The sequence below is a fragment of the Bolinopsis microptera genome, chromosome 3, assembly GCF_026151205.1.
Source record: "Bolinopsis microptera isolate Bmic1 chromosome 3, MBARI_Bmic_1.0, whole genome shotgun sequence".
NCBI classification, from domain to species: Eukaryota; Metazoa; Ctenophora; class Tentaculata; order Lobata; family Bolinopsidae; genus Bolinopsis; species Bolinopsis microptera.
The window spans coordinates 6,642,212-6,668,112 of NC_087074.1; the positions used below are offsets into that span (position 1 = coordinate 6,642,212).

The 25,901-nt window shown below is 38.5% G+C and overlaps 2 protein-coding genes and 2 long non-coding RNA genes across 5 annotated transcripts in view; 1 reads left to right on the top strand and 3 right to left on the bottom strand.

The window, feature by feature from the left end:
* The window catches only part of LOC134813455 (adenylate cyclase type 8-like), an 89,014-nt gene extending 82,674 nt beyond the window's left edge, over positions 1 to 6,340 (top strand). For both annotated transcript variants that reach the window (XM_063821249.1, XM_063821250.1), the window contains exons 26-30: positions 3,806 to 3,881; positions 4,094 to 4,246; positions 4,469 to 4,739; positions 5,044 to 5,199; positions 5,429 to 6,340. In XM_063821249.1, coding sequence (XP_063677319.1) covers positions 3,806 to 3,881; positions 4,094 to 4,246; positions 4,469 to 4,739; positions 5,044 to 5,199; positions 5,429 to 5,689 — 917 coding nt within the window. In that variant the 3' untranslated portion in view covers positions 5,690 to 6,340. The remainder of the gene's footprint in view (positions 1 to 3,805; positions 3,882 to 4,093; positions 4,247 to 4,468; positions 4,740 to 5,043; positions 5,200 to 5,428) is intronic.
* Positions 6,341 to 9,801: 3,461 nt separating this feature from the next.
* On the bottom strand, positions 9,802 to 10,435 carry LOC134813464 (uncharacterized). Its single transcript, XR_010160020.1, has 2 exons — positions 10,344 to 10,435; positions 9,802 to 10,175 (listed from the first exon to the last, which is right to left on the bottom strand). It is a non-coding gene; the product is annotated as an uncharacterized LOC134813464 (long non-coding RNA).
* Positions 10,436 to 19,156: 8,721 nt separating this feature from the next.
* Positions 19,157 to 19,729, bottom strand: LOC134813463 (uncharacterized). The gene is made up of 2 exons (XR_010160019.1): positions 19,642 to 19,729; positions 19,157 to 19,472 (listed from the first exon to the last, which is right to left on the bottom strand). It is a non-coding gene; the product is annotated as an uncharacterized LOC134813463 (long non-coding RNA).
* Positions 19,730 to 25,300: 5,571 nt separating this feature from the next.
* The window catches only part of LOC134813454 (uncharacterized), a 62,925-nt gene continuing 62,324 nt past the window's right edge, over positions 25,301 to 25,901 (bottom strand). The window contains exon 24 of the mRNA XM_063821248.1: positions 25,301 to 25,894. Within this exon, the coding sequence (XP_063677318.1) occupies positions 25,704 to 25,894 (191 nt within the window). The 3' untranslated portion in view covers positions 25,301 to 25,703. The remainder of the gene's footprint in view (positions 25,895 to 25,901) is intronic.

Below are 25,901 nucleotides of genomic sequence, written 5' to 3' on the forward strand. Positions count from 1 at the left end.
AGAGGGTTGCAGCTTCTCAGCTTCTGTATACTGTACGCGTGTATGTGCAGTACACGTGCAGTAAACATGGCAAAATAGTGTGGAGGTTCGGGCCTGTTTTTTTATGTTACAATTTATCAGAAAGTAAGCTGTTACAAACAAACCAACACACAAACACACCGAAATAACTCAATGGTACTTGATTAAGTTAGGTTTTTAGATCTGTATTGTGTTTTGAGAGTTTTAAACTAGCACCTACCTGTGTAAAGTATACCAGTGCCACTATTGGTTAATATGGTTTTGGTCTTACGATCTCATTGGTTTATACCGTTTTAGTTCTGCGATCTGATTGGTCGTCGTTCTTTCTTCTTTGTTGTGATTGGTCTGTGTCGTGTGTTGAAATGTACATATGTTAGTAACGCTTGATGTCTCATACTTTTCAAAACAACTGATCCAAACGCACGTGCTACTATCTTATTTAGAAGTTTCTATAAGTAGGGTTTTATCATCATTTTCAATAGTATCGCAGTGTAGTTAAAATGATAATGAAATAATGCAGATCATTTACTGGGTTTACTGTGGCAAACTAGACGGTGTTTGTCTAAGTTACATACATGATCACTGTAGGAAGTTGGATGTAAACTGTAAATTAATTACAGGTTATCCGTGTGATCATCACACCTAATGAGTAATTAGATTCTATCCTGTGTGACCACTCAAAGTCACTACTCTGTTCATCTGTGACAATTGAGACTTGTCTATGTAACTAAGATTGTTTTCAGGAAACATCTCTTCAAATTTGTTGCTGTTTTTTTTACACTTACTGAAATCACTTTTTAACAGAAGTTGTTTAAAGAAAAAAGAAATAAATCATTTGAAGGATTTTGCGTAACGCGCTGTGACATTTTTATGATATGTGCTCAAGTTCTGGCGCGCATTTTGCGCGCGTATGTTTTCAGGAACTCTGATTATGTATGGGTCCGCCAAAGGTGTTTCAAAGCTATTTTCGGTTTGGCAGGTTTTATAATTATTACATATTATGTAATTATGTTTAAACACCTTATCCAAGATGTATGCCACTATAAGTAGTTCTAATTCTCCAGATATGTTGTATATTACATCTAACATTAACTGAATCATCAGTTTGGTAATATATATATAATATGCTTAAAATATGGACATGAAATAGCAGATTTGTCCAGAATTGATGTGAACACTCGTCTTCGAGTAAGTAAGTCATCTGATCAACGCTTAACTTAATTTGTATGGTTTACTGTCACAAGATATGAAGATTTAATAAAACGAACTTCCATAAACAAGCTTCGGTGTTGCACACGTACCGAAGTTCAAAACCTGGACTGTAGTTCGGCACGTACTTTGATTCGACAAAAGAACTACGAATGTTGAACTAGGGTCCACTACCTAGACTCTAAATTAAAAAATAAATAAAACAGAACAAGTGGACAATGCAGGAAACAAAATAAATGCTATACAACTCGCCAACAAAACCACAAGGTATACCATTAACCATATTCGATTCAATTCAAATAAATAATTTTACAACGTAAAGGTCGTAAACCGGTACCTAATCTCTGTTAACAAGTTGTCTATGACCTCGTAGCTCAATATTTAGTAACGTCGTCGTCGTGGCTCAGTAAGCTCGTTGCTCAATTGAGAACTTAGCCTCCTGTGTCTTCCACTGTCGTTTGGGAAGGTATGATAGATGACAATAGTTTAAAAAGTCTGATTTTCCCTGAACCTCTCAGTAAGAACAGAGCGTTAAGAATACCGTTAGTGAACACCCCTGTCAACATGAGTTTGTAGAGCAGTTTAGTACTGCAGGAAGGCTCTGCGTCTGGACCTGTTGTAGTAATCATTATCATGATTAATTATAAATATATAGCTTCATATAAAAGACAGCTATTTGTTAGAACATATTACAGAAACACATCACGTATAAAAACTATCCAGAGTTGATAAACAGTAAAATATAAGTACCGATGTAAATGCCGGCGTTGACTCCGAGAACCCCCAAGCTGCCGAGAAGTTCTAGTACCACCCAGGAACTGTAGCACACTACAAAAGATGCTAGCATGTACGTCAGGATCTTTATAGACTTATCTCTTTCTGTGTTCTCCGTTACCAGTGACCTTGAATGTCTGTAAAACGACTCTTTGTGAGATTAAAACAAAAATATCGTTTCTTAATAGAGTAGCTATCAAGTTTTGAGTATGTTACAGGCAGATTCCACAAAATATGACTCACTCGCATCACAACAACAGGACTAACCTGAGATGCACCATGGAGGTAATGAAGCACACGATGCAAAGAACGGAATTGAGAACGAGAGGTAACATGTCCAATGTAATGGTATAGGCGAATATTGCAGAGCTATGGGTCAGTTTATTCGGGGAGCACACCATCCGTAATCTGAGAGAAAAAACGTAAACCGCAATTAGCAACATAAAAGAAAGTGAAAGTGAAACCGAACTCTGAGAGAAAGAGAAAGTGAAACTGTTGTGAAGTTAAAAATGGTTGATGAAGTATAACGAACCTAGCGGGTCAAACCGTCCCCCAGTGGCTGGAACAAACACATATTGAGTGAAGCTAAAAGCAAAGAAGATCATAACATAGAGCAGAGTCTTCCTGAAGCTGAATACAGTGCGGTATTGAAAAGGGAACATAATAGCAGTTAGTCGGCCTACTGAGAGAATGGTCAGATAGTCCAACGTCATTCGCACTGTCATCGTTATAGGACCAAGAATCGTACAGAGTGTCTGAAATGTTCTCAAAAACTGATCAAATAATGCCGAATATTGGATTTGAAATAAAGTTCATTTTCACGTGTCACGTGAATTAGCTTCAAACGGTTCTGTAAATTTCCTTGCAACCCTCCTGAATTCCTAGCATTATAACAGAAACTAACTTATGTCGGAGGATATCAGTTCGAAGTTCCCTCTAGTCATTACCTTTTTATAGGGAGTCTTGTATACAAGTAGAGTGAGTACAGCGTTTAGTCCGTTAACAGAGTCAGCCAGGCCTATACAGATGTACAGTACATATGTAGGGTACTTTCTCGGCTGCATACCACTAAAAACCCTGTGAAGTGAAAGTGAAACACTCTGTGAAGTCAAAGTGAAACACCCTGCTAATTCACATCAAGCTTAATATATGTGTGCATCTTAGTTTACATCTTTCATCACAAGCCTGCACAGTCCACATATGGCATACCATTTTGAACAGCTTCAAATGTTAAACAAGTAATGGTCACAATGAGTAAAAAAGGAAGAACTAACCAAACAGTGACCACGTTTAGCACTACCGATATAACCCCGACCATCGCCCCAACCCAAGTCAGCTTATCTAACCAATCCTCTATGTCATGTTCATTAATCTTCTCCAGCATATCAGCTAGCAGATCTGTAAACACAGCACTAGAAGCTCAGAAATAAAACGAAGTTACAAGTACAATATCCAAACTAAAAGCCAGCTTACACGAAGTTACGAGTACAATATCCAAACTAAAAGCCAGCTAACACGAAGTTACAAGTACAATATCCAGACTAAAAGCCAAAAAATCCTTGTCTCGCAAACAACGTACATAACGTATATACTCATGAAATTCAGTTATCTGAATTTGATACCCGATATTCCCATCGGTCCAACAAAATATCTAGCTAGTGGAGTATTAGGTTTTACAGTAAAACCTCAATATGTCAGCTGTCTGAGGAGAGGAAGTTATATGAGAAAGTAAGGACATGGGTATTCGGAAATTTGCTGTTTAAATCTCACTATTATAAATGTGCTAAACTTTGTTCTATTTCAGATTCTCCGAACGACACAAAAGAATTTGCAATCGTAGCAGTTACATGTCTCTTCATCACTGTACTCGTGTTGCTATGGTAAGTGATAACTGAAACACAGAAAACTTTAAAATCTGTATAAACTTTTGTTGAAATTTAAACTAAACCAGAAATACAACGAATAAAATAAAACATTAATGTAACCTATACTGCTTTGCAATCTTTTATTTCCTCGCAGTACATCGTACATATATACTCAAAACAAGATTTGTACACGATACTGCCTGCTCACCACGCATCCTAATATTCAGGGTAAAGTCTGTAAAGACCTCCCTGAGATTTGGAACCCTGCAAGAGTGCAGCACGGAGTTGTCTGTAATGAAGGAGGAGGAGAAAGTGACCACTCAACTTTTCAACACTATCATCCCTAAACACGTGTCCGACCAGTTCCTTTCCGAACTCAGGTTTTTATTTACCCTTTAATTTCAGACTCTAAGATGAGGGGCGGAGGTTTGCGCCATTCGGCATTAATCGAAAAATTTAGGGTTTGAATTTTGAGCCATTGAAGAATATAGTCATCCTCATTCCTCAGTTTGTACAACTTTAATACCAATATATTGTTTAATACCAATACCGATCCAAAACTTAACCGTAATATAATAGAAAAACTAAAAACTACTCTTCAGATATTCGCACTCGTACGATCATGTGGGGGTAATATTCGCTTCAGTCACCAACTTCTGGGATTTCTACGAAGAGAAGTTTGAAGGAGGAATGGGCTGTATCCGAGTGTTGAACGAGATAGTGAGAGATATAGACGACCTGCTGATGAGTGTGGACAACACTACGCGGAGGAGCGATGTCAGGTGGGCGGCCATTCAGAAGATAAAGACTGTGGGCCCCTGTTATATGGCAGCTTCTGGACTTGACCCCGTTACTGAGGAACAAACAAGACAGGTTGGTGTAACCATGCTAATCACTGGTTAGTAACCAGTTACCATGCTTACCAGTAACCAGTTACCATGCTTACCAGTAACCAGTTACAATGCTAACCGGTAACCATGGTCACCACTCACCAGGCTATATTTTACTGTATTTCCCGTTTTTCGTAGCTTTCGTCAATATGTATTTTGACGTCCATGACCCTATTTTCTTATCTTCTTAATAAAGATCGTAACTTCTGTCACATTATCGGACACACCATTTTGCACTGTGATAGATAAGGTACAATAAAGTGTCGTCACCATGGTAACTGTTTCAGGGTAACCACGAGCACATAGTGAACTTGATGGAATTCTGTTTCAAAATACTTGAAACTATCAAACAGTTTAACAGTTACACATTTGGTACTAACTTTACGATGAAGATAGGGTTCAACTATGGACCTGTCACAGACGGAATCATCGGACAAAACAAGGTAAAAACACTTTATCGACTGCTCAACGGAGCAGATTATTGAGATTGGTTTAATCACACCAACAAAATTTGTAATGTCCTACAAGACAAACATGTGCCACGTATCATGTAAAGTATTTTAAAAGTTTGACTTCACAAGATGTTTCACTTTCACTTCACAAGATGTTTCACTTTCACTTCACAAGGTGTTTCACTTTCACTTCACAAGGTGTTTCACTTTTACTTTGCAGGTGTTGTACGACATTTGGGGAGACACAGTTAACCTTGCCAGCAGGATGATGTCAACTGGAGTAGTAGGAAGAATCCAGCTACCTGCCGCCTGCGTTCCCTTCCTCATCGACCACTTCAAGCTACCCAGGCGGGGCAAAGTCCGAGTAAAGGGTAAGGGCGACATGATCACCCACTTTTGTGTGGAGCGGAAAACTCCGGAGCAGATCAGGAGTAATATTGAGAACAGAGCCGCTAACTCCACAAACTCTACTGACGCATAACTGTCAGGTTCACAACCTGGCGGTACCATGGAACGTTACCACGGTAACCATCGTTACCGTGGTTACCGAATACGTTATAGCCGGTTAATTTTGAGTTTTCCTTTTGAAGTTTTGTTGTTGCCTTTGTTTTGGACTATTAGTTGCTATTAATCTTTTGATAAAAGTATAACGTTCCAATTATTCTGACTCTTTATTATTGCACCTGTCTTCTTCCATCATTGCTTGACTTCAATTTAAACTATTCAGATAAAATATTATACTCACTTGGGCTGGTTGAGGAACTCGATCAACTTTTAAAAACTATACAGTATGCACATTGTATGATAGCTTAATCGGCGATATAAGACTTAGTCTTACAAATTCATTTGCACCGAATTTTTCGTCACTTACGATTTTACATTTAAACTGATGTAAAGAACTCTTATTAAAACTTGTTGATCTGTCATATGGTCTAGAACATGTTGTATAATACACTTATTAATCGAATATAGTAGCACATAATTCATTCGTTATTATCACATTTGAAATTAAGTAACATAGTTGAATAATTAATATTGAGCAGATTTTACGACCAGTAGATCCGATATTGTGATGTATAACATTGTTTAGTTTTCTTGGTGACCTGTTATAATATTTATAGAAAATATATGATCTCTTGTGTTTCAGTTGTATTATTACTATTAGCGATTTAATTGGAATGCTTATCAAAGTCTAAACTTAAATCAATAGATAATTTGATAATTCAGAACTAAATTCAAGTAAGCGAGAATGTTTATTAACACGAATGATTTACACATCATTTCAATGTTTTCTTGTGTCTTGCCTCCAATCACCAATGTTACCTCAGTTTAGTTTTATCCGTCGATCACCCTAATCCTCCTAATAATCCTAGATGTTTATGATTATCACCGCTATATATTACCTGGGGACCTCAGGCTATTATGTTCATTAACATAATTCCGCGGAATGACAGGCTGAGCGCGGCCCAGTAACGCTATATACTGTGGGTTCTTCGCCATTCACACATAAATCGGCGCGGCTCTAAAATGACGCATAACAATATGAATAAGTTGACATACGTTGCATGCCACTTTTCGCGCGCGAAGCGCGCGCCGCCGAAGGCGGAAAAATCCATAATATCTCTGATATTTGGATACGAAACATGTATCAATGAATAAGTATAACATCAGACCCGCGCGACAATTCTGATGGGATGAACCAGGGTTAGTCTGCAACCTTCCTAAGCTCATTCCCCTTCCATCTCCTCTGTTCAATCGTGCGACTCGTGCAACCCTAACCCCGAACAATCGAATTTGCCTTTTTATTTCCGGCGTATCAAAGCTTTTTCAGCTAGCCCAGGAAACCCTACCAGTACCGGTTAGGGTCTATCTCCAAAAGTAAAATAGATATCGACATCCGGTTTTCATCCGGAGCACAATTTGGGACAACGTAGATTTTGAATTTATTTATTTCATATCCAGTCTCAAAAAGTTTTATTTTGCCTTTGGGCCGAATTTTTAAATTAATAAACTTTCAAATCGAATTACACAAATACATCATTTTATCTCAAAGAAAATTCGCCGAATGACCTGTACATGCCTTGTAGGTTTATAACCTACCAGGACTGAGGACGCGCGCCGAGTTGGACTCGTCGACGGTCGTGGTCTTTGGAACAAATATTTTACGAGTATCGCCCGTTAATACATGCCTAGCGCCCTTATAGCCTTGACAATTACTGGGCCGCGCTCAGCCTGTCATTCCGCCAAATCTATATTCATATGTTAATGAACATAATAGCCTGGGGTCCTCAGGTAACCTTGACAACTACAAGTGACCGAGTGTAAACAAAATAAGGGACTCCGAAACACCAGTTGACCAGTAAACTGGCCATAGCAATTACATCGGGCCTATATATATATATATAAGTATAGCGATGCTACAACCAAGGCATGAACCGAATAATGCTATGTTTAATGTTTATTCCATTTTCAATTTTACTGGGCCGCGCTCAGCCTGTCATTCCGCCTAATCTTTATATTATGAACATGATAGCCTGAGGTCCCCAGGTAAATTCCATTGAGAGGGTTATATTAACGTGTTACAGTCATAAGATCAGAATGAAGAAGGTAAGTGGTTACTTGCCTAACGTTGTTGGTTGTACTTGTAGTTGTAGGCCGAAGTAGCGCGCGCCGCTTTCTTCTCGAAATGTTAAAATGGCCCGATGCCGATGGCAAGTGCTACGAAGTACCGCGCGCCGGCAGCCGGGCCAGACCATTAACAATGGTCAAGCGCGGCTGTATCGCGTGGCTTTCGCTCCGATTCACTATAACTATAAGCTAAGGGGTCGTTCACATATAATTACGTAATCTAAATCAGCTGAGGGGGTTTCCGAATGATTAAACTAGTGCATAGTGTAATTTTGACACAATAGCTATGTGTAATATAAAACTGAGTAATATGTGAACGACCCCTAGGCCTAAATGAAATGACAATGAGGGTCACAACGTGATACAATAGTAATACAAGTTGGAATCTGTTCAGTACAGACCACTGCGAAATCTGTCGTTCAGGAAATTGTACAATGTACAAGCTGAGACCTGTCAAAATATTGTAAACGCATTCAAATAATATTCATGAAATATTACTGAAATCGAGCGCTGCGAAGGACCTGAAACTGAGCTGAAGACGAGTCAGCATCATGATCACAAAACTGTTTTCATTTTTCCGGATCGGTCACCTGAACTTGAACATTGAAGAGCAAGCCGGATCGACACCATCTGCTCGTATCGGAGAAGAATCATGCATTAAACAATAAACAGCATTAAGCAAAAGACAATTTGAATAGACGCTATTATATCGAAAAAGTGGAATTATTTGTTGTGACTGAGGACAAGATCTTAGAAATAAACATTAGAGTATAATTTAAATTATTTCCGACACTGGCATGTTTTCACTTTCATGCTATAAGTCCTTTTCACTCACTCTTTAGAGCCGCTCTGGCATGGTTAGCAGCTGGCACTTGTGCCGGCTGCTAAACCATATCATGGGCAGGATATACAATATAACTAACTATAAGGCATAAGCACATTATTTCATTTCATACGTTATCGGACGTTATTTGATGTTTGACCGAACATTGCGTGAACATAATTTTCAACGGACATTATAAAATGAACGCTCGCAATCGCATGCATTTATTTAATATATTTCATTTTACTATCTTGCCGGACTTTATTTGAACGGACATTAATAAAATTAACGCTAAAACTTTCAGCGTCCAATTTATGTCCGTTTAAATAAAGTCCGATAAGGTATTTCTAAAAATTGTTTAACTTTGACAGTATACACTTGATAGTATACACTTGATCCTTATTAAATTCATCTAGACAGTGCTCTTCAGCATTCCCCAGATAAATGATCGATTTTTTCCTTAGCTTCGATATTTTGGTAGGTAGTGCGCCATCGACAGTGAGCCGCGCGTGCCGACTGTAGGATGGTTTTTTAGCGCTAATTTCGGCCAGCACAATTTTCTTCAAACAAATAGATATTGAGTATCCTTCCCGACCTCCAATTGTAACAAAAATTGGTAAGCTTACTCATAGACTTACAAGTAAAGTGTCCGAAAAATGTAAAGCATATCCAACCATCAGACATTATGTTACAGCTAAAAGCAGCGTATTTTGCCCCATTTTGATCACTATATCAACTCCGATATCCACCAAATTTTTTGGACAGTTGTGAAAGCCCTATTGGAAGGTCGTCGCCAATTTCCAGAATGATCTCATTTAAGGAACTGAAGATAAATCCGAATAATACGACAAAAATGGTCAAATTTGGACGAATTTGGTCAAATTACGCGACTTTTACACTTACAGCTACTTTTGCTCCAAAAGCCGCGCACAATCTAATATGGCACCTAGGCGAAACTCACTGATCTTTCCAAAAAGGTATGACAAATTTGGTATTGTGAAAATTCTCACAGTCTCTAGAAAACAGTGGTACAAAAATTTTTAAAATCCGAGCAAGTTTATTTTTATCGTGCACCCCCAAATTTTGGTGATCAATAACTAGCTCTCTAATTCAAAACGAGAAATCACAAATTAAACAACAAATTTTTAAATCTAAAGCTGACAGCTATTAGCGCAAACATTAAAATCCGAATCAAAACAATAAGAACTGGTGCACTATCAAATAGGAGCTACGAAAAATGAAACAATTAACCAAAAACATGAACAAAATCACGTCCCTAAATCTTAACCATAGTTTGAGACGTTAAAACGTCGTAAAACTTAATCGGGATCAGTGAAGGTACTCTAGAAAAGTTGGGCAGCGATGGGCACAAGTGCAAGAAGGGCCATCTGCATTGATGTGGCACCACTATCGTCGTCACCTTCTTCTTCATCACCTTCTTCTTCATCACCTTCTACTTCATCACCTTCTACTTCATCACCTTCTACATCTTCACCTTCTACGACAACTCCATCATCTGTGTTGTTTTAAGTCATACAATTTTTTACCAGGCCAAACAGCAATAAAATACTTAAGGTTCAATGTTTAAATTAATAAATAAATTCTACAATTTGTAATTTCTTGACTATAATATCTCAAAACTTTTTTATTTTATATATCAAAAAGAAGATGTTTGAATCCTTACCTTGACAGTTTATAACAGCGAGCATACCGAAGAGGGCGAGTAAAATTAACAGCTTCATGATGAAAATTTGGGGAAAACTTTGCTAAAATAAAGTTGTGATTATTAATCTTAACTTGAGCGATTATGTATTATTTATAATTACCACTAAGAATAACAGATCATCCTAACGATTAGGCCATGTTCACACTGCACATACTAAGTTATTCTAAAATAAAGATTGGGCGACTTATGTCCGATCACAGCGACTCTTGTCTGAATCCGAAATTAGGGTTTTCGTACAAGAGTCCTAAGTGGCGACTGTTGTCCAAATTTCGGATCACATTTGTATTTATCTTGTGACGTTGCGTTCAACTTCACTGTCCCGATGCGGACGTGATCCTTTGCTTACTAATATCGCGACGAAAGCGTCCATTGAGATCGGACTAAAGTCGTGTTACCCAAAATTAATACGATTTGGTCCACTGTACAGTACGTACACCAGCAGAATTATAAATTTTAGTTCAGAGGTCCAAAACTCCAATCAAATAAACATTTAGGCCAAACTTGAAAAATGTGACTCTGATTGGGCGATGATGGCTGGGTTTAATGTGTTTCAGTAGAAAATGAAAAGATACTAAGAATTAATACAACAATCGATAGAAACTGCTGGCGAGTTAACATTAAAAGTTGACACTTGACGAATTAATTAAAAAACGAATAGAAGGATAGTCGATACCAAGCCAGGTAATTCCACCTCTGCTAAAAAAGAACTGAATAAGACAGCAGTGCAGAGGTAGGTTTTATAAGAGCTCATCTCAGCAATGCATGCTAAAGTGAAACTGATTCTTGGTCAAGCTCTCTCCGTGCATGCCAGAACGAACAGTCAATAGCCGTGCTCCCGCCCCGTTACAGCAAGATGCGGCTTAGCTAGTTAGCTATCAAACTTTACTTTCTCTTTGTCGAGCAGTAATATCATGTTTAACAGCTGCGGTCACTACATGTTTTGTCCGATCCTCTGAATGGTGGATAAGAACTTTCACGATTTCCAATGCTTGCATGCTAATTCTAGTGGTCAAAACTTTCTCCAACAATTTATTCTAAAGCAGCGTTTTCATGAATAATACAACTGACTACAATAATTCACATTGCATGCTTATCCTTGTGAACTGAAAGTGAAAGAGATAGTATATTTTAGAATTCCTTTTTTACAGAGCAACTCTGTTGTTAATTATTTAAATAGGTAGGTTTGTACTACTACTCGAAAGCTGCTTGCTAAAATTGAAACTTCAATGATGAAAGGCGATGATGGATGATCGATTCTGTTTACTGGGCGGCGCTCAGCTTGCTCTATCCAGAGCCCTTGCGCTTGCAGTAGCGCCTCTTTACTTCAACTTGTGAAACAAGCGCACCCGTAGTGGCGCGAAAGCACCCGGTTAGGTGAAGCGCTCAGCCTGTCATTCCGCCGAATCTCTATTATGAACATTATAGCCTGGTGTCCTCATTACATGCAGGTACTATAATTTTAGCCACAAATTCCGCAAATTTTTAGTTTCGCACATAAAGTCATACTTTAAAGTTTAACTTTAACGTCAGTCACAATGCTTTACCTGGGGACCCCAGGCTATTATATATTTTATGTTCATATTCATAATCAAATGGAAGATTTGGCGGAATGACAGGCTGAGCGCCGCCCAGTAAACAATGCTGTGAAATTCGCACTATACGTATTATTCGAATTAAATTCTTGACGGATGTTCAATGTTACTTCTTTGAAGTAACGCGCCCGAGGTAACTGGTACGTAAGTGCAAAGAGAGAGACCTATCAATACCAACCATGATGCTCGAACGACATTTCACAGTCACCACTCCTGGAGCTGACAACATTGAATATAGAGGTTCACTTCAAAACACCATCGACAACATCCCCAGTGAAACCATCACCAGCTACACAGAGGGGTCACGCACAGACTCTGGTAGCGGGGCTGGTTTCACTTACATCATCACTGACAACAACAACACTACCCTAGAGGAAAGATCATTCAAGCTTCCTGTTTATTGCACTGTTTATCAAACAGAGCTCACCGCCATCATCGAAGCTTGTAAATAGGGAGGGAGGGAGGGAGGGAGGGAGGGAGGGAGGGAGGGAGGGAGGGAGGGAGGGAGGGAGGGAGGGAGGGAGGGAGGGAGGGAGGGAGGGAGGGAGGGAGGGAGGGAGGGAGGGAGGGAGGGAGGGAGGGAGGGAGGGAGGGAGGGAGGGAGGGAGGGAGGGAGGGAGGGAGGGAGGGAGGGAGGGAGGGAGGGAGGGAGGGAGGGAGGGAGGGAGGGAGGGAGGGAGGGAGGGAGGGAGGGAGGGAGGGAGGGAGGGAGGGAGGGAGGGAGGGAGGGAGGGAGGGAGGGAGGGAGGGAGGGAGGGAGGGAGGGGGAATGAAATCGGTCGCTCGCTTTTCCCATTCATTTACAACAGTAATAAATTAAGAAGAACTACCCGAGGCAGCTGTACTCGGCAATAAAGATTCAATAAACAACAGCTAATTGGAGACTAATTACTGCACCCTTATCCCGAGATACTAGGTATCGACCCGAAAGCAACCCAAAGAGATTTTTACAGCATGTCATAGATATAATTATAAGACCGATTTCATTCTCGGTATCAATTTGAATTTGCGGACGGTTATTCAAGTTAATATCATTTCCTTTTGTTTGGGAGAGGGAGACACTGGCAGCGGTCCACTCTACGGCTACCCATGGTTATGGGTTTTGGTCAAATGTTACATCTGAAGTTTTGTAGTCACATTTATAATTATATATCCTTGTAGTTTTACTTGAGTTGTACCAGTTACGTCACGAGGCTTCGTGTTCTTTAGAAGTTTAGACAAGGTCAATTTATGTTAACTTGGTCCATATATTGCTTCCGGTAGTGAACAGCCAATCAATGCGTTGCAACTAATTCCAAGGGGTCATTCTTAGGAACTGAGACTGAGAGTTCAGAAATTTAACCAATTCTTATAAAAGCAAATTACTTGCAACAACATAGTTAAAATATTCTGGACATGTTTTCCCTGATTTATAAAAGTACCATTCTGTTTGTTATTTAATTAGTGTTAGACAATTTGACCAAAACCCATAATTGGGTTAAGTAGACCGAAACAAGAGGCAATGATATTTATTTAAATGACCGTTCTCAAACGCAAAATGATACCGAGAACGAAATCGGTCGCTCGCTAACGAAGTTAGATAACTGTTCAAGCATTCTGAAAATCTGTAGTATATTTTATAGTTGTACAGCAATACTAAGGTAATGGGACTAATAGCTGTACAACTACTACAGAAGTAATCCCGATAACACTCGAGTTCGACCTCTGCCTGATGCAGAGGATGTCACCATTTTAAATTTATCTACCTTCGTTCATACCTTACCTGGGGACCCCAGGCTATTATGTTCTATTGTACGTAAACATAGAGATTTGGCGGAATGACAGGCTGAGCGCCGCCCAGTTATTCATACCGAAACGAAACGAAACACTGTATTTACTACCCCGCTACTATGCGACAAAGATATTGTATAAAGATAACTAAATAATTTATACAATACGGTGCCCATGTCTGAGCGGCTCTCCTCAAATAACTTTCTCTCCTCCTCGGAGCAGAAAGTTAAAAACAAAACACGGGTCTCATAAATCAAAAAATACTAAATAATGTTAAAGAGATAATATCAGATTAACTGTCGCAGAAAAATGGTTAAAGTATACATATTACATAATTGATTTTATTGACACACCGATAAAAACCAGAAAAACAAGAAGTGGATACTCGGAAAACAAAAAATAACACAAAAAAGACTAGAAGCCACAAAAAATAGCTCAACCAGGCTATAGCTGATCATACAAATAGTTCTTTAACTTACCCTTAAAAGAGACAATATTCTCGATGTTACGGACATTAAGAGGGAGAGAATTCCATGATTCAGGTGCATAGTTGCTGAACCGCCTGCTAGTTGCCTTCAATTTAGAGAACTTAGGTATCTTCATAAGAAGGTTGCATGCTGTTTTTGTTCTGGTTTCTTTGTACCTCAAAATTTAAATTAAATTACTACTTAATTAAACAGTTGTTACTTATATTAGTCATCAAGCAGTAGCAGAACCAATGTTCATCCTAATTGGTCCCGCTCTTTAGTTACTGGGGAGGTCCCTAGCTTCTATAAGTTCTCACACGTATTTCCTCTCCACAAGAAGGATAGTCGAGCCAAACCAATTAACTTTTTTAACATTTAGTAAAAATGTTTCGAACAGTATACATGTAATTTCAGCAATGGTAATTGTCTAGCTATAAGGATAGACACCCTCGAAAAATGAATAAACCAAACCAACTATAAGCCAAACCAACTAACTACCGACTTATATCACTCACCTCTCATGTGGTTAAACTTAAAGTATACGAGAGGGCATGATAAGGAAAAAAAGCTGGTAAACTATTTGGAGATCAATAACCTCATATTATGTAGTAAGCAGCACGGATTTAAATCTGGCCGGAGGTGCCTTACTCAACTTTTCCATCATTTTGATGACGTTTTGGATTCTCTAACCAACAATTTAGATTTTGATTCAATATATCTCGATTATGCCAAGGCTTTCGATAAACTTGACCACAAACTTCTACTGAGAAAGCTCCAACTCTATGAAATTCATCCTAAAATCATAAAGTGGATAGAATCTTTCCTTTCAGACCGGAAACAGATCTGTTCATCCTTGCATTGATAATCAGCGGAATTCCACAAGGTACGGTTTTGGGGCCGACCTTTTTCTTGATTTTTATCAATGATATCGAACATTGTATCATGCACTCTATACAATTCGATGTTTTGCTGATGACGATCGCATATCCATTGCTATCAAATCAGATCATGACGTCAAGCTTCTTCAAAAAGATCTGCAAAATTTCATTGATCGGTCTGAAAGAAATAATATGGCCCTTCACAAAGACAAATTTGAGTACATGTGTCGAAGACGAAGACGAAGGGACTCACTTCAACTTTCTGGCTGCTCAAAATTCTCCGGAATTCCAAACGAAGATAACCAGGATATCGGCAACCCGTTGCAACAATAAAAACGACGTACTCGAACTTAATAGTAATCTCGTCTCTCTGTACCAGGAATTAGCGGGCACGGTTTTGCCGAAAAAATCCAACTCGCAAACCAAACCGAAACCAGGAAGTAAGAACAGAGTCAAAAGGCACCGGATGAAGCCAAAATCCCCATGGTTTGATGGGTCATGCATCAACAGCAAACGGGAGCTTAATAGGCTGGCTAAATCATACGGGAAAAACCAATCAAGTCAATATCTCAGGGAATTGTACTACGATACGCGTCGATCTTATAGGAAACTCATCAAGTCGAAGAGGTCTGCCTTCATTGAAGAACTCTGCAGAGACATTGAGTCAGGCAAAAATGTCAACTGGGGGAGATTCAAGAGACTCAAACAGATGAAAACTAAAGACAGTACGCTGGACGTGTTTGATATGTTCAATTTCTGTAAATTCTTCAAAGATCTTTACAGCAAACCATCTATGGACAACCTAAAAATCACAGGGCTACAAAACGAGATGGTAAAAGACACCACGCAATCAAGCATTACGGAAATTCTCGACCATGATATCTCTTCTGAAGAGCTGTGTAACAACATCAGGACGCTTAAAAAAAAAATAAGGCAGTGTCCGAAGATATGATATCTAATGAGTTCCTAAAATCATCGGGAAATAACATGCAATCAGCTGTGTTGCACCTATTCAACCAATGTCTGTCATTTGGTGTCTACCCGTGGAGCACATCTGTCGTGACTCCGCTACATAAAAAGGGTAATGTTTATGACCCAAACAACTACCGTGCGATAGCAGTGGCCAGCAACTTGGGAAAACTCTTTGCGGGAATTTTGCTCAACCGACTATTGAATTTAGATCCGTAGTGAACCCTGATACTCCAAACCAATTGGGTTTCTGCAAGGGTGCTCAAACAGTAGATCACATACTAACGCTCTCAACATGCATTGAAAAATATGTTAAAGTCGAAAAGAAACGAGTCTTCTCTTGCTTTGTAGACTATGCAAAGGCTTTTGACACTGTTTGTAGGGAAGCGCTACTCTACAAACTTTGGAAACTAGGAGTTCAAGGGCGATTTTTCAATTGTATGGAACACATGTACACCCATTCATCTGCAAAAAGTAAAATATTCACAAGTTCCTGAATGATAGAGTACCTCTGTGGATTATTGGAGACAATTGACAAACCCATGGTTAGTACCGAAACATGGCAAGATAGTTATAAATGACCGTTCTCGAAGAAATGAACGAGCTAGATAACATCGAGTGCCTCATTAACTCATACGAAGTAGAACATCTGTTCTGATGCTAGTACTCTGCTTAAAATCTGAAGCTAATAATTTGCTCATGTTTGTACGCTACTGTCAAGTGGCTAGTGGTCACATAGCTACAACGTCTACAGATGTTCCAAACACTCGGTTCGATACTCTAGCCAGCAAGATTCCCTTTTAACACGTATCGCCCTCGTTCATACTACACGGACCCAGGAATGATTTCATTCTGAACAGGATTTGAAGGTGAGCACAGCCAACTTAGCATACGAAAGGAACAGGGATAACGAAAAACATGATAATTTACTACACATAGGACAAGATATATTTAAAATCTCAAATACTTATTTCCCATGTGCCCTATGTCCTGAGCGTCCCTCAAATAACTTTCATTCCTCCTGGGGTCAACGTTTAAAAACAAACACGACCCTCTAAAAAAATACAATATGTTTAAAGGGTAATATCAAACGTCCAATAAATAACAAACATAATCGATTTATTGACACCCCGATAAACCCTTGCGAAGAGTATAAAACATCCAAAATAAACTAGGCAAATAAAAGTTAACAATGGAGATAGCTGGATCAACAATTGTGCTAACATGCCCTTAAAAGAGACAATAGTCTCATGTTCGGAAACATAAGATGAGGACCCACGATTCGGAGTTCTAAACCACCCTCAATGCCTTCATTAAGAACTTAGCTACTCATAAGAAGGTTGATGCGTTTATATTCAGGCTATTATAAATTTAAGATTAAAACAAATTAAACGTTACGTTCTACAACACCATACAAACATGTATTTTGGCCGCTAATGGGCAGTACCTACTCATAAGTTTCGCACGACTCTCCAAAAAGGGTCAAATCAATTCAACTTCAACATTTATATTGAAAGGTTTCGAACACAAAAGATACAATGTACTCAGCAATGGTAATGCTGCTATAAGGAAGACAACTCGAAAATGCAGAAACCATTCCAACCCATAAGCAAACAGACTACGTACCGACTGACCTCACCTCTAGTGTAAACTAGATCGACAGGCTTAGTCAAGAAAAAAACCTGTCTTTGGTAAACTTTTGGGATTCAATACACCTCATATTAGTAGAAGCAGCCGGATTTCTGCGGAGGGCTAACAACAGCTTTCCCAGAGAAGTGAGTTCTCTAACAAGAAGGATTTTGATTCAATAGTAAGTCACCAGGCTTCATCAAACTGACCACCTCTCGGACCTGACGAAGCAGTTTCATTCTTATGATATCCGATCAAAATCATAAAGTTGGAACTTTTCAGGGATAACAATTTGTTATATTGCACCTTGTTTGTATCACGAAGTGTCGACAAGTTAAGTTTTTCACAAATTCAACCACCAATAATCAATATATGTACTATCTGAGCTATCTGATATGTACTATCTGAGCTTCCATTTGTGGTTGAACATCAGCTCATGGATTTAGGCGTCCTAGACCCTAGTGTCAATAATTGATCTCTCTTGGTCCCCTCACATGCGATTACGAGCCATTGCAGATATAGCTCGCCAAAAAGCATCATTGGTTATCAGTGTATTTCACACACGATCTCACTCCATCATGCTGACGCTATACAAATCAATGGTTCGAAGTCTGATAGAATATTACTGTCCATTATGGCATCCCTCAAAAATCAGCGATATCCAAGAACACAGAAAGCATTCAACGCCAGAATAATAATATCAGGAATGCGCGATCTCCACTACCAGGATCGCCTGGTCTATCTATCTCTGATCTCTCTTCAACGAAGGCGGGAGTGATTCATCATTCTCCACATGTGGAAAATCCTCTACGGAAAGACCAGCAATGATCTGGACGTTCTATTTGTTTTACGCCCAAGGCTTGGAAACCTTGAAGTAATTCCATCAAAACGTAGAACCAGTTCAACAGCAAACCTCACCTTGTTTGACAACTTATTTGCAGTTCAGGGACCTATTAAATTGTGGAATGCAATCCCCTACCATCTGAATGTCATTCAAGATCTGGAGCACTTCAAAGATAAGCTCACAAAGTTCATGCTGTCTCTCCCTGATAAGCCACCGATCAGACTCAGAGGATATACTCCTCCAAATACGAACTCTCTGCTGTGCTGGCGCAACGAGCGAGACTTAGTCTTAACTTCGCTATGGGGTAGTCAGAAGATGTGATGGCCCCGTCAAGTCTTGACGAAACTCAACATAGATCACATAGGTAAGTAGGTCTAAAAAATTGTTTAACCTTGACAGTATACACTTGATAGTATACACTTGATCCTTAGTAAATTCATCTAGACAGTGCTCTTCAGCATTCCCCAGATAAATGATCGATTGTTTCCTTAGCTTCGATATTTTGGTGATCAATACTCTCTAATGCAAAAGGAGAAATCACAAATTAAACAACAATTTTGTTTTTATCTAAAGCTGTCAGCTATTAGTATTAGCGCAAACATTAAAATCCGAATCAAAACAATAAGAACTGGTGCACTATCAAATAGGAGCTACGAAAAATGAAACAATTAACCAAAAACATGAACAAAATCACGTCCCTAAATCTTAACCATAGTTTGAGACGTTAAAACGTCGTAAAACTTAATCGGGATCAGTGAAGGTACTCTAGAAAAGTTGGGCAGCGATGGGCACAAGTGCAAGAAGGGCCATCTGCATTGATGTGGCACCACTATCGTCGTCACCTTCTTCTTCATCACCTTCTTCTTCATCACCTTCTACTTCATCACCTTCTACTTCATCACCTTCTACATCTTCACCTTCTACGACAACTCCATCATCTGTGTTGTTTTAAGTTATACAATTTTTTACCAGGCCAAACAGCAATAAAATACTTAAGGTTCAATATTTAAATTAATAAATAAATTCTACAATTTGTAATTTCTTGACTATAATATCTCAAAACTTTTTTTATTTTATATATCAAAAAGAAGATGTTTGAATCCTTACCTTGACAGTTTATAACAGCGAGCATACCGAAGAGGGCGAGTAAAATTAACAGCTTCATGATGAAAATTTGGGGAAAACTTTGCTAAAATAAAGTTGTGATTATTAATCTAAACTTGAGCGATTATGTATTATTTATAATTACCACTAAGAATAACAGATCATCCTAACGATTAGGCCATGTTCACACTGCACATACTAAGTTATTCCAAAATAAAGATTGGGCGACTTTTGTCCGATCACAGCGACTCTTGTCTGAATCCGAAATTAGGGTTTTCGTACAAAAATCCTAAGTGGCGACTGTTGTCCAAATTTCGGATCATATTTGTATTTATCTTGTGACGTTGCGTTCAACTTCACTGTCCCGATGCGGGCGTGATCCTTTGCTTACTAATATCGCGACGAAAGCGTCCATTGAGATCGGACTTAAGTCGTGTTACCCAAAATTAATCCGATTTGGTCTCCGATTGGACGATGATGGCTGGGTTTAAAGTATTTCAGTAGAGAAATAAAAGATACTAAGAATAAATACAACAATCGATAGAAACTGCTGGCGAGTTAACATTAAAAGTTGACACTTGACGAATTAATTAAAAAAGAATAGAAGGATAGTCGATACCAAGCCAGGTAATTCCACCTCTGCTAAAAAAGAACTGAATAAGACAGCAGTGCAGAGATAGGTTTTATAAGAGCTCATCTCAGCAATGCATGCTAAAGTGAAACTGATTCTTGGTCCAGCTCTCTCCGTGCATGCCAGAACGAACAGTCAATAGCCGTGCTCCCGCCCCGTTACAGCAAGATGCGGCTTAGCTACCAAACTTTACTTTCTCCTTGTCGAGCAGTAATATTATGTTTAACAGCGGTTACTACATGTCGTGTCCTCTGAACGGTGGATAAGAACTTTCACGATTTCCAATGCTTGCATGCAAATGCTATATTGAATTTTAGCGGTGAAAACTTTCTCCAACAATTTATTCTAAAGCAGCGTTTTTATGAATAATACAGCTGACCACAATAATTCACATACATAGCATTCTTATCCTTGCGAACTGAAAGTGAAAGGGATAGTATATTTTAGAATTCCTTTTTTACAGAGCAACTCTGTTGTGAATAATTTGAATAGGTAAGTTTGTACTCGAAATGCGAAAGCTGCTTGCTAAAATTGAAACTTCAAGGATGAAAGGCGATGAAAGATTCTGTATGATAAAAAACAGGATGACTCGCCAGTAACCGTGGCAAATCATTAGTCACTAGTATCCGTTTTTGCTCTACTAAAATTACAAACGATTATAAAATTCCTCCAATGATCAATTTCAACGAAAAAAATTGTCGTGACAGAAATCAGGAATTCCCGAGAAAAGGCGTAATTTATTTTGTAACATCTGGACGGCCTATAGTGGACAGTGGTGTTACCTCATCCCGTCATCTGATACGGACACACAACTAATCTGCTTTGGAACCGTGCCGTAGATGAGTGATTTGAAAGATGTATCTTTTCTCCATGTTTCAAGCTATTTCGATCATTTTAAGCCAATAAAAAAAATTTAAATTTTTGCTAATTGGTAATTATCCAATTAACTGATTGTCTGACGTAAAAATTATCTTCACAAACGTTTTTCTCCCTGATAAAATAAGCACCCTCGATTAATTTGTAACCTTCTATAATGTTCACAACTAGAGATATTTGACAAACAAGAAAAGTGGCAAAAAGTGGCCTTGAGACACGTGGAAAAGTTTGGAAAAGTTGGTCAGTCATATACTCATATAAAAGGCACCTAATGGGACTAAAAAACGTCAAAAATCCGTAGGAAGCTTCTTAAGTGACAGTAGATCGATTTTTTGTGTGAATTGAACCAGGAAGTTATTATGAATATGCCAAGGTATCATTCTTAGGAACTGAGAATTCAGAAATTTTATCAATTCTTATGAAAGGAAATTACTTGCAACAAAATAGTTAAAATATTCTGGGCATATCATTTTCCCTGATTTATAGAAGTACCATTCTGCGAGAAGCAAAACCGTTGTTCATTATTTAATTAGTGTTAGACTTAGTGATTAAATTTAAAACTGAAACTAAAAAAGATCAATTTATTATTATTTGTTTTAGGTTTGTAACATTTGGCCAAGCTTTGTAACACTGGATCAATTTTTATTGAGTATCAATTCATATTTGGTGCAGTGTCACGCAACACAAAATCTTTAAATGTAAAAGAAAATTCGCACAGTTCGGCGGTTTGTCGCGTTAAACTTAAAGTTTAAACTGAGATACTCGTGATTTATTTCAGAAAATATAAAACATGGCGATTCTCCACGTAACGAAATTCATTCTTGATATTAAACACGGCTTTTAATGTTTAACTTTAAGCACTGTACGACTACGAGATAAGTAGGAGCGGAATTAAGATTATAGTTCATAGTCATACACTCAATCTCATAGTCATACTGATACAGTTAAGCTGATTATAAATTATTATTATATATTATTATTACAAAATGAGACTGAGAGTCTCCGCATTCTGATTCTGACTTTGGTTTTATAGTTTTGCAGCCGAACAAAACGGTTTTGCATAAACACGTATCCCAATCCTTACCCTAACCATAACCCGGAAGCTATCCATAACCATTAACCCTAATCACAACCCTAACCCTAAGTCTAACTCGAGCCCTGAAGCTAAACAATCGAATTGGTGTTTATTGTTTGAATAGCCTGTCAGTGTCACCAGTCATGTCACGTGACCAAAGCAAAACAGTTTTTTGCCCATAACTCTCCAGGGAAGAATTTTTACCCTGTAATGGCCGTACCACCTACGTCATTGAGTGTGATTCGGAATCAGCGTCCAAAAATACACCAACTCAAAATACTTTCATACCCTCAGGGCCTTTTCACACAAAAATTTTACTTGGGCGATCGCGAGCGATTAAGTGGGAACATGCTTGTCGGCTAATTTTTTTTCCGATCCTGACATGGCTTCAAAGCGTGGAATTTCACTTTTATCTGTTGAAACAGTTTTTCTACTTTATCAGATAGTTTTTCATCATATGTCTCCTTTAAACCAAAAATGACAAGATTCCTACTGCGATCTTTCGATATTGTACTTGTAGGTTTATAACCTACCAGGATGCGCGCCGAGTTGGACTCGTCGACGGTCCTAATATTCAATATTTGAAACAAATATTTTACGAGTATCGCCCGTTAATTTCGATACAGCTCTCTAAACAACTTTTTTCAATTTCTATTCTGTCAGTGGAGTAAAACGTTTGAAACAGTTTGACTGTATGACCTGATCTCAGCTTGTACAGTTTCAGCTGAACGCGAACGACAGATTTCACGGTGAGCTGAACAAATTCCAATTGCTTTAATTTGCCTTCAAAAAGTTAACTTTGCACTTTGCACTAGCTTGTCAACCGAATTTTGAGAGCTCTTCAACTCCTCAATAATGAATGGGAAACGCAAGCTACCGATTTCATTCTCTCATAATTTTGCATTTGCGGACGGTTATTCAAATTAATATCATTTCCTTTTGTTTGGGAAAAAGAGACACTGGAAGCAGTTTGATTCACGATGTCAATTGTCAATCCTTCGCAGCTCGGCGAGGCCCAATGGTGCATCTCGCCGATTTACTGAAGTACTGTGGTAATTGCGAGAATTATTATTATAACATTATTTGATGCGCGGTGCGGCCCAGTAGTGCATCGAGCTACAAGTAAAGCAGCGGTCCACTCTACCCAATGGCAATTATCAATTATGGGTTTCCGGTTTTTGGTCAAATAAATATTACGGACGATGATTAATCATTTTACACTTACTAGGGTAGAAGGTGCACGATAAAAATAAACTTGCTCGGATTTTCAAAATTTTTGTACCATTGTTTTTTAGAGACTGTGAGAATTTTCACAGTACCAAATTTGTCATACCATTTTGGAATGATTAGTGAGTTTCACCTAGGTGCCATATTTGATGGTGCGCGGCTTTAGCAAGCAAAATTAGGTGTAAAACTAAAAGTCGCGTAATTTGGCGAAATTTGTTAATTTTTGTCGTATTATTCTGCCATATCTTCGGTTCCCGAACATGAATCATGCTGAAAATTTATCAAAACCTTCTAATCATACTTAACTACCGAACCTAATTTAGTTTGGAGAGATTGGCCTTGATTAAGAGGTCTAAAAATGATAAAATAGGAGTAAATTCGTTGATAACTCAAATTCTGACCTGACCATCGAAATTGCTCAAACAAATTTAGGTTCAGTAGAACATAAGTGTTTACGTAAGCTGACCAAATTTCAACAAAATTGTTATATGGCCGGAAGTATTACAACTTTTTGATTGTTTCCGAAATAATGTGCTGGCCGAAATACGAGCTAAAAACCATTCAATGGTCAGCGCGCCCGTCTCACGGTCCATGGCGCACTACCTACACTTACCTGGGGACCTCAGGCTATCATGTTCAAACACCGACTAGAGATTAGGCGGAATGACAGGCTGAAAATACAGCTCGATTGAAGTTGGTTTCAACTGTTATGTCGGGGGCCCTTTTAGAACCATCTCGAAGATCGACTGTAGAGTGATTCAGCACGCGTACGCTCAAAATATTACATTACAAATATTACACTGTATACGGGTATTGGTAATTGTACATGTTTATATCATGACGGATATTCTAGCAACAATGAATATGAAATCTAAAGTACCGGAAGATGATACATGTGACATGATTCTTTCACAAACCTTGGGCTGCCCCAACTTACAAACTTAATTGTGCATTTGTTATATAAGAACAGTAAAACTAAAATGTTCGTTAGATATGGGGCCATCTACTTTGGACGTCCGCCGCCAAAATCGCACAACTTGAAGGTTAAATCAAAGACCGCAAGCTGAGTTTGTTTTGTGATCATTTGTTACGTTCATATCTTCAGCTCCAATGACCCGTGTCTTGGCCATTCTATTATTAATTTATTCAGTCTGCATCACTCACCATTTCGCTTTGCAAGACTACTTTCATTCCCCAATCCCCTCTCATTATATTTATATTGTGATTCCGCTTGCATGCTTTGTCTCACACCAGCTCGCCGTTTTGGAAAGCTTACTTCTTTAGAAAGCTTATTTCTTTTAAAATGGTCTGATCACCCCCGTTTGTGCTATGAATATGATCGTTCGATTATAACAACTTGAATTGCAACCATCAGTCCTTCATACAAATTTTCATTTTTTAAAAATCTTTAAAGGCACAATTCTTCTGGGAAATCTTGGATCACCAGTGAGCCGATAAATGGTTATAAATTTAGTGCGCGCCATTAATTTGGATGGAGTATTGGTGTTGTATCCTTGGAGAATCCTGACACAATGTCGTGTACTAATAAAGAAGATAATTTTGTCACTTTCGACCGAGATTCACTGAGCCTGCTTATGCCGCTGCCTATTTGTATGTTGGGTAAATACCCTCTGACATCTGTCCAGAGAGACCATTTAATCAAATTACATGACATGCTCCAAGGTGTAGGATGAGTCAAGAGTTCAATAATGTGATCACAGTCGCGTGATCTTAGTTCAGTAACGTGATCTAAGTTCAGTCACTTGATCTTAGTTCAGTCACGTGATCTCTTTGATATGAGAACTAATACTAAAAACGATTAGGACACAATAAAAACACTTCTAAATTTTTTTAAAAAGGAGTGGCAACCACAGTGTATATAATAAAATATTCAATTAAATCAAATAAATTAACATATATATATTGTATAGTTGGGATTTTATTTGGTCTCTTGACGGCCATATCCGCAGTCTGCAGCTACCATCTTTGCCAGAAACAATAGGCTAATACTGTAACAGTATCAGTGATAAATATTAAATTTTTATATGCTATAATAGTAATACACAATTCTGATAATATTCTGTTATACAAAAGTGTGTAGGCAAGCTGTCACATAACTTTATAACTATCTCTAAATCAATATTGTATAAAAAACATATTTATTGTACAATAACTAAATCGCCGAGAATTCAACTGTATATACAGCCCGATAATAATAATAATCCCATATAAAACATGAGGCTGAATCTTAACAAATCAGTCCCAGCTGAAAGTGAAAGTAAAAGTGAAAGTGAAAGTAAGAAGCCATGAAGTCCAGGTAAAATGTCCATGAGTTCCACTACACTCGTGGTCAGCCCTGCTCTTCAGACAAGTTGGTGAGATAACACGTTGCTGGGGCGACGAATACGCAAAGTTACAAACACTGAGGTTACTCTGCAAGCTCGGATCTGAAAT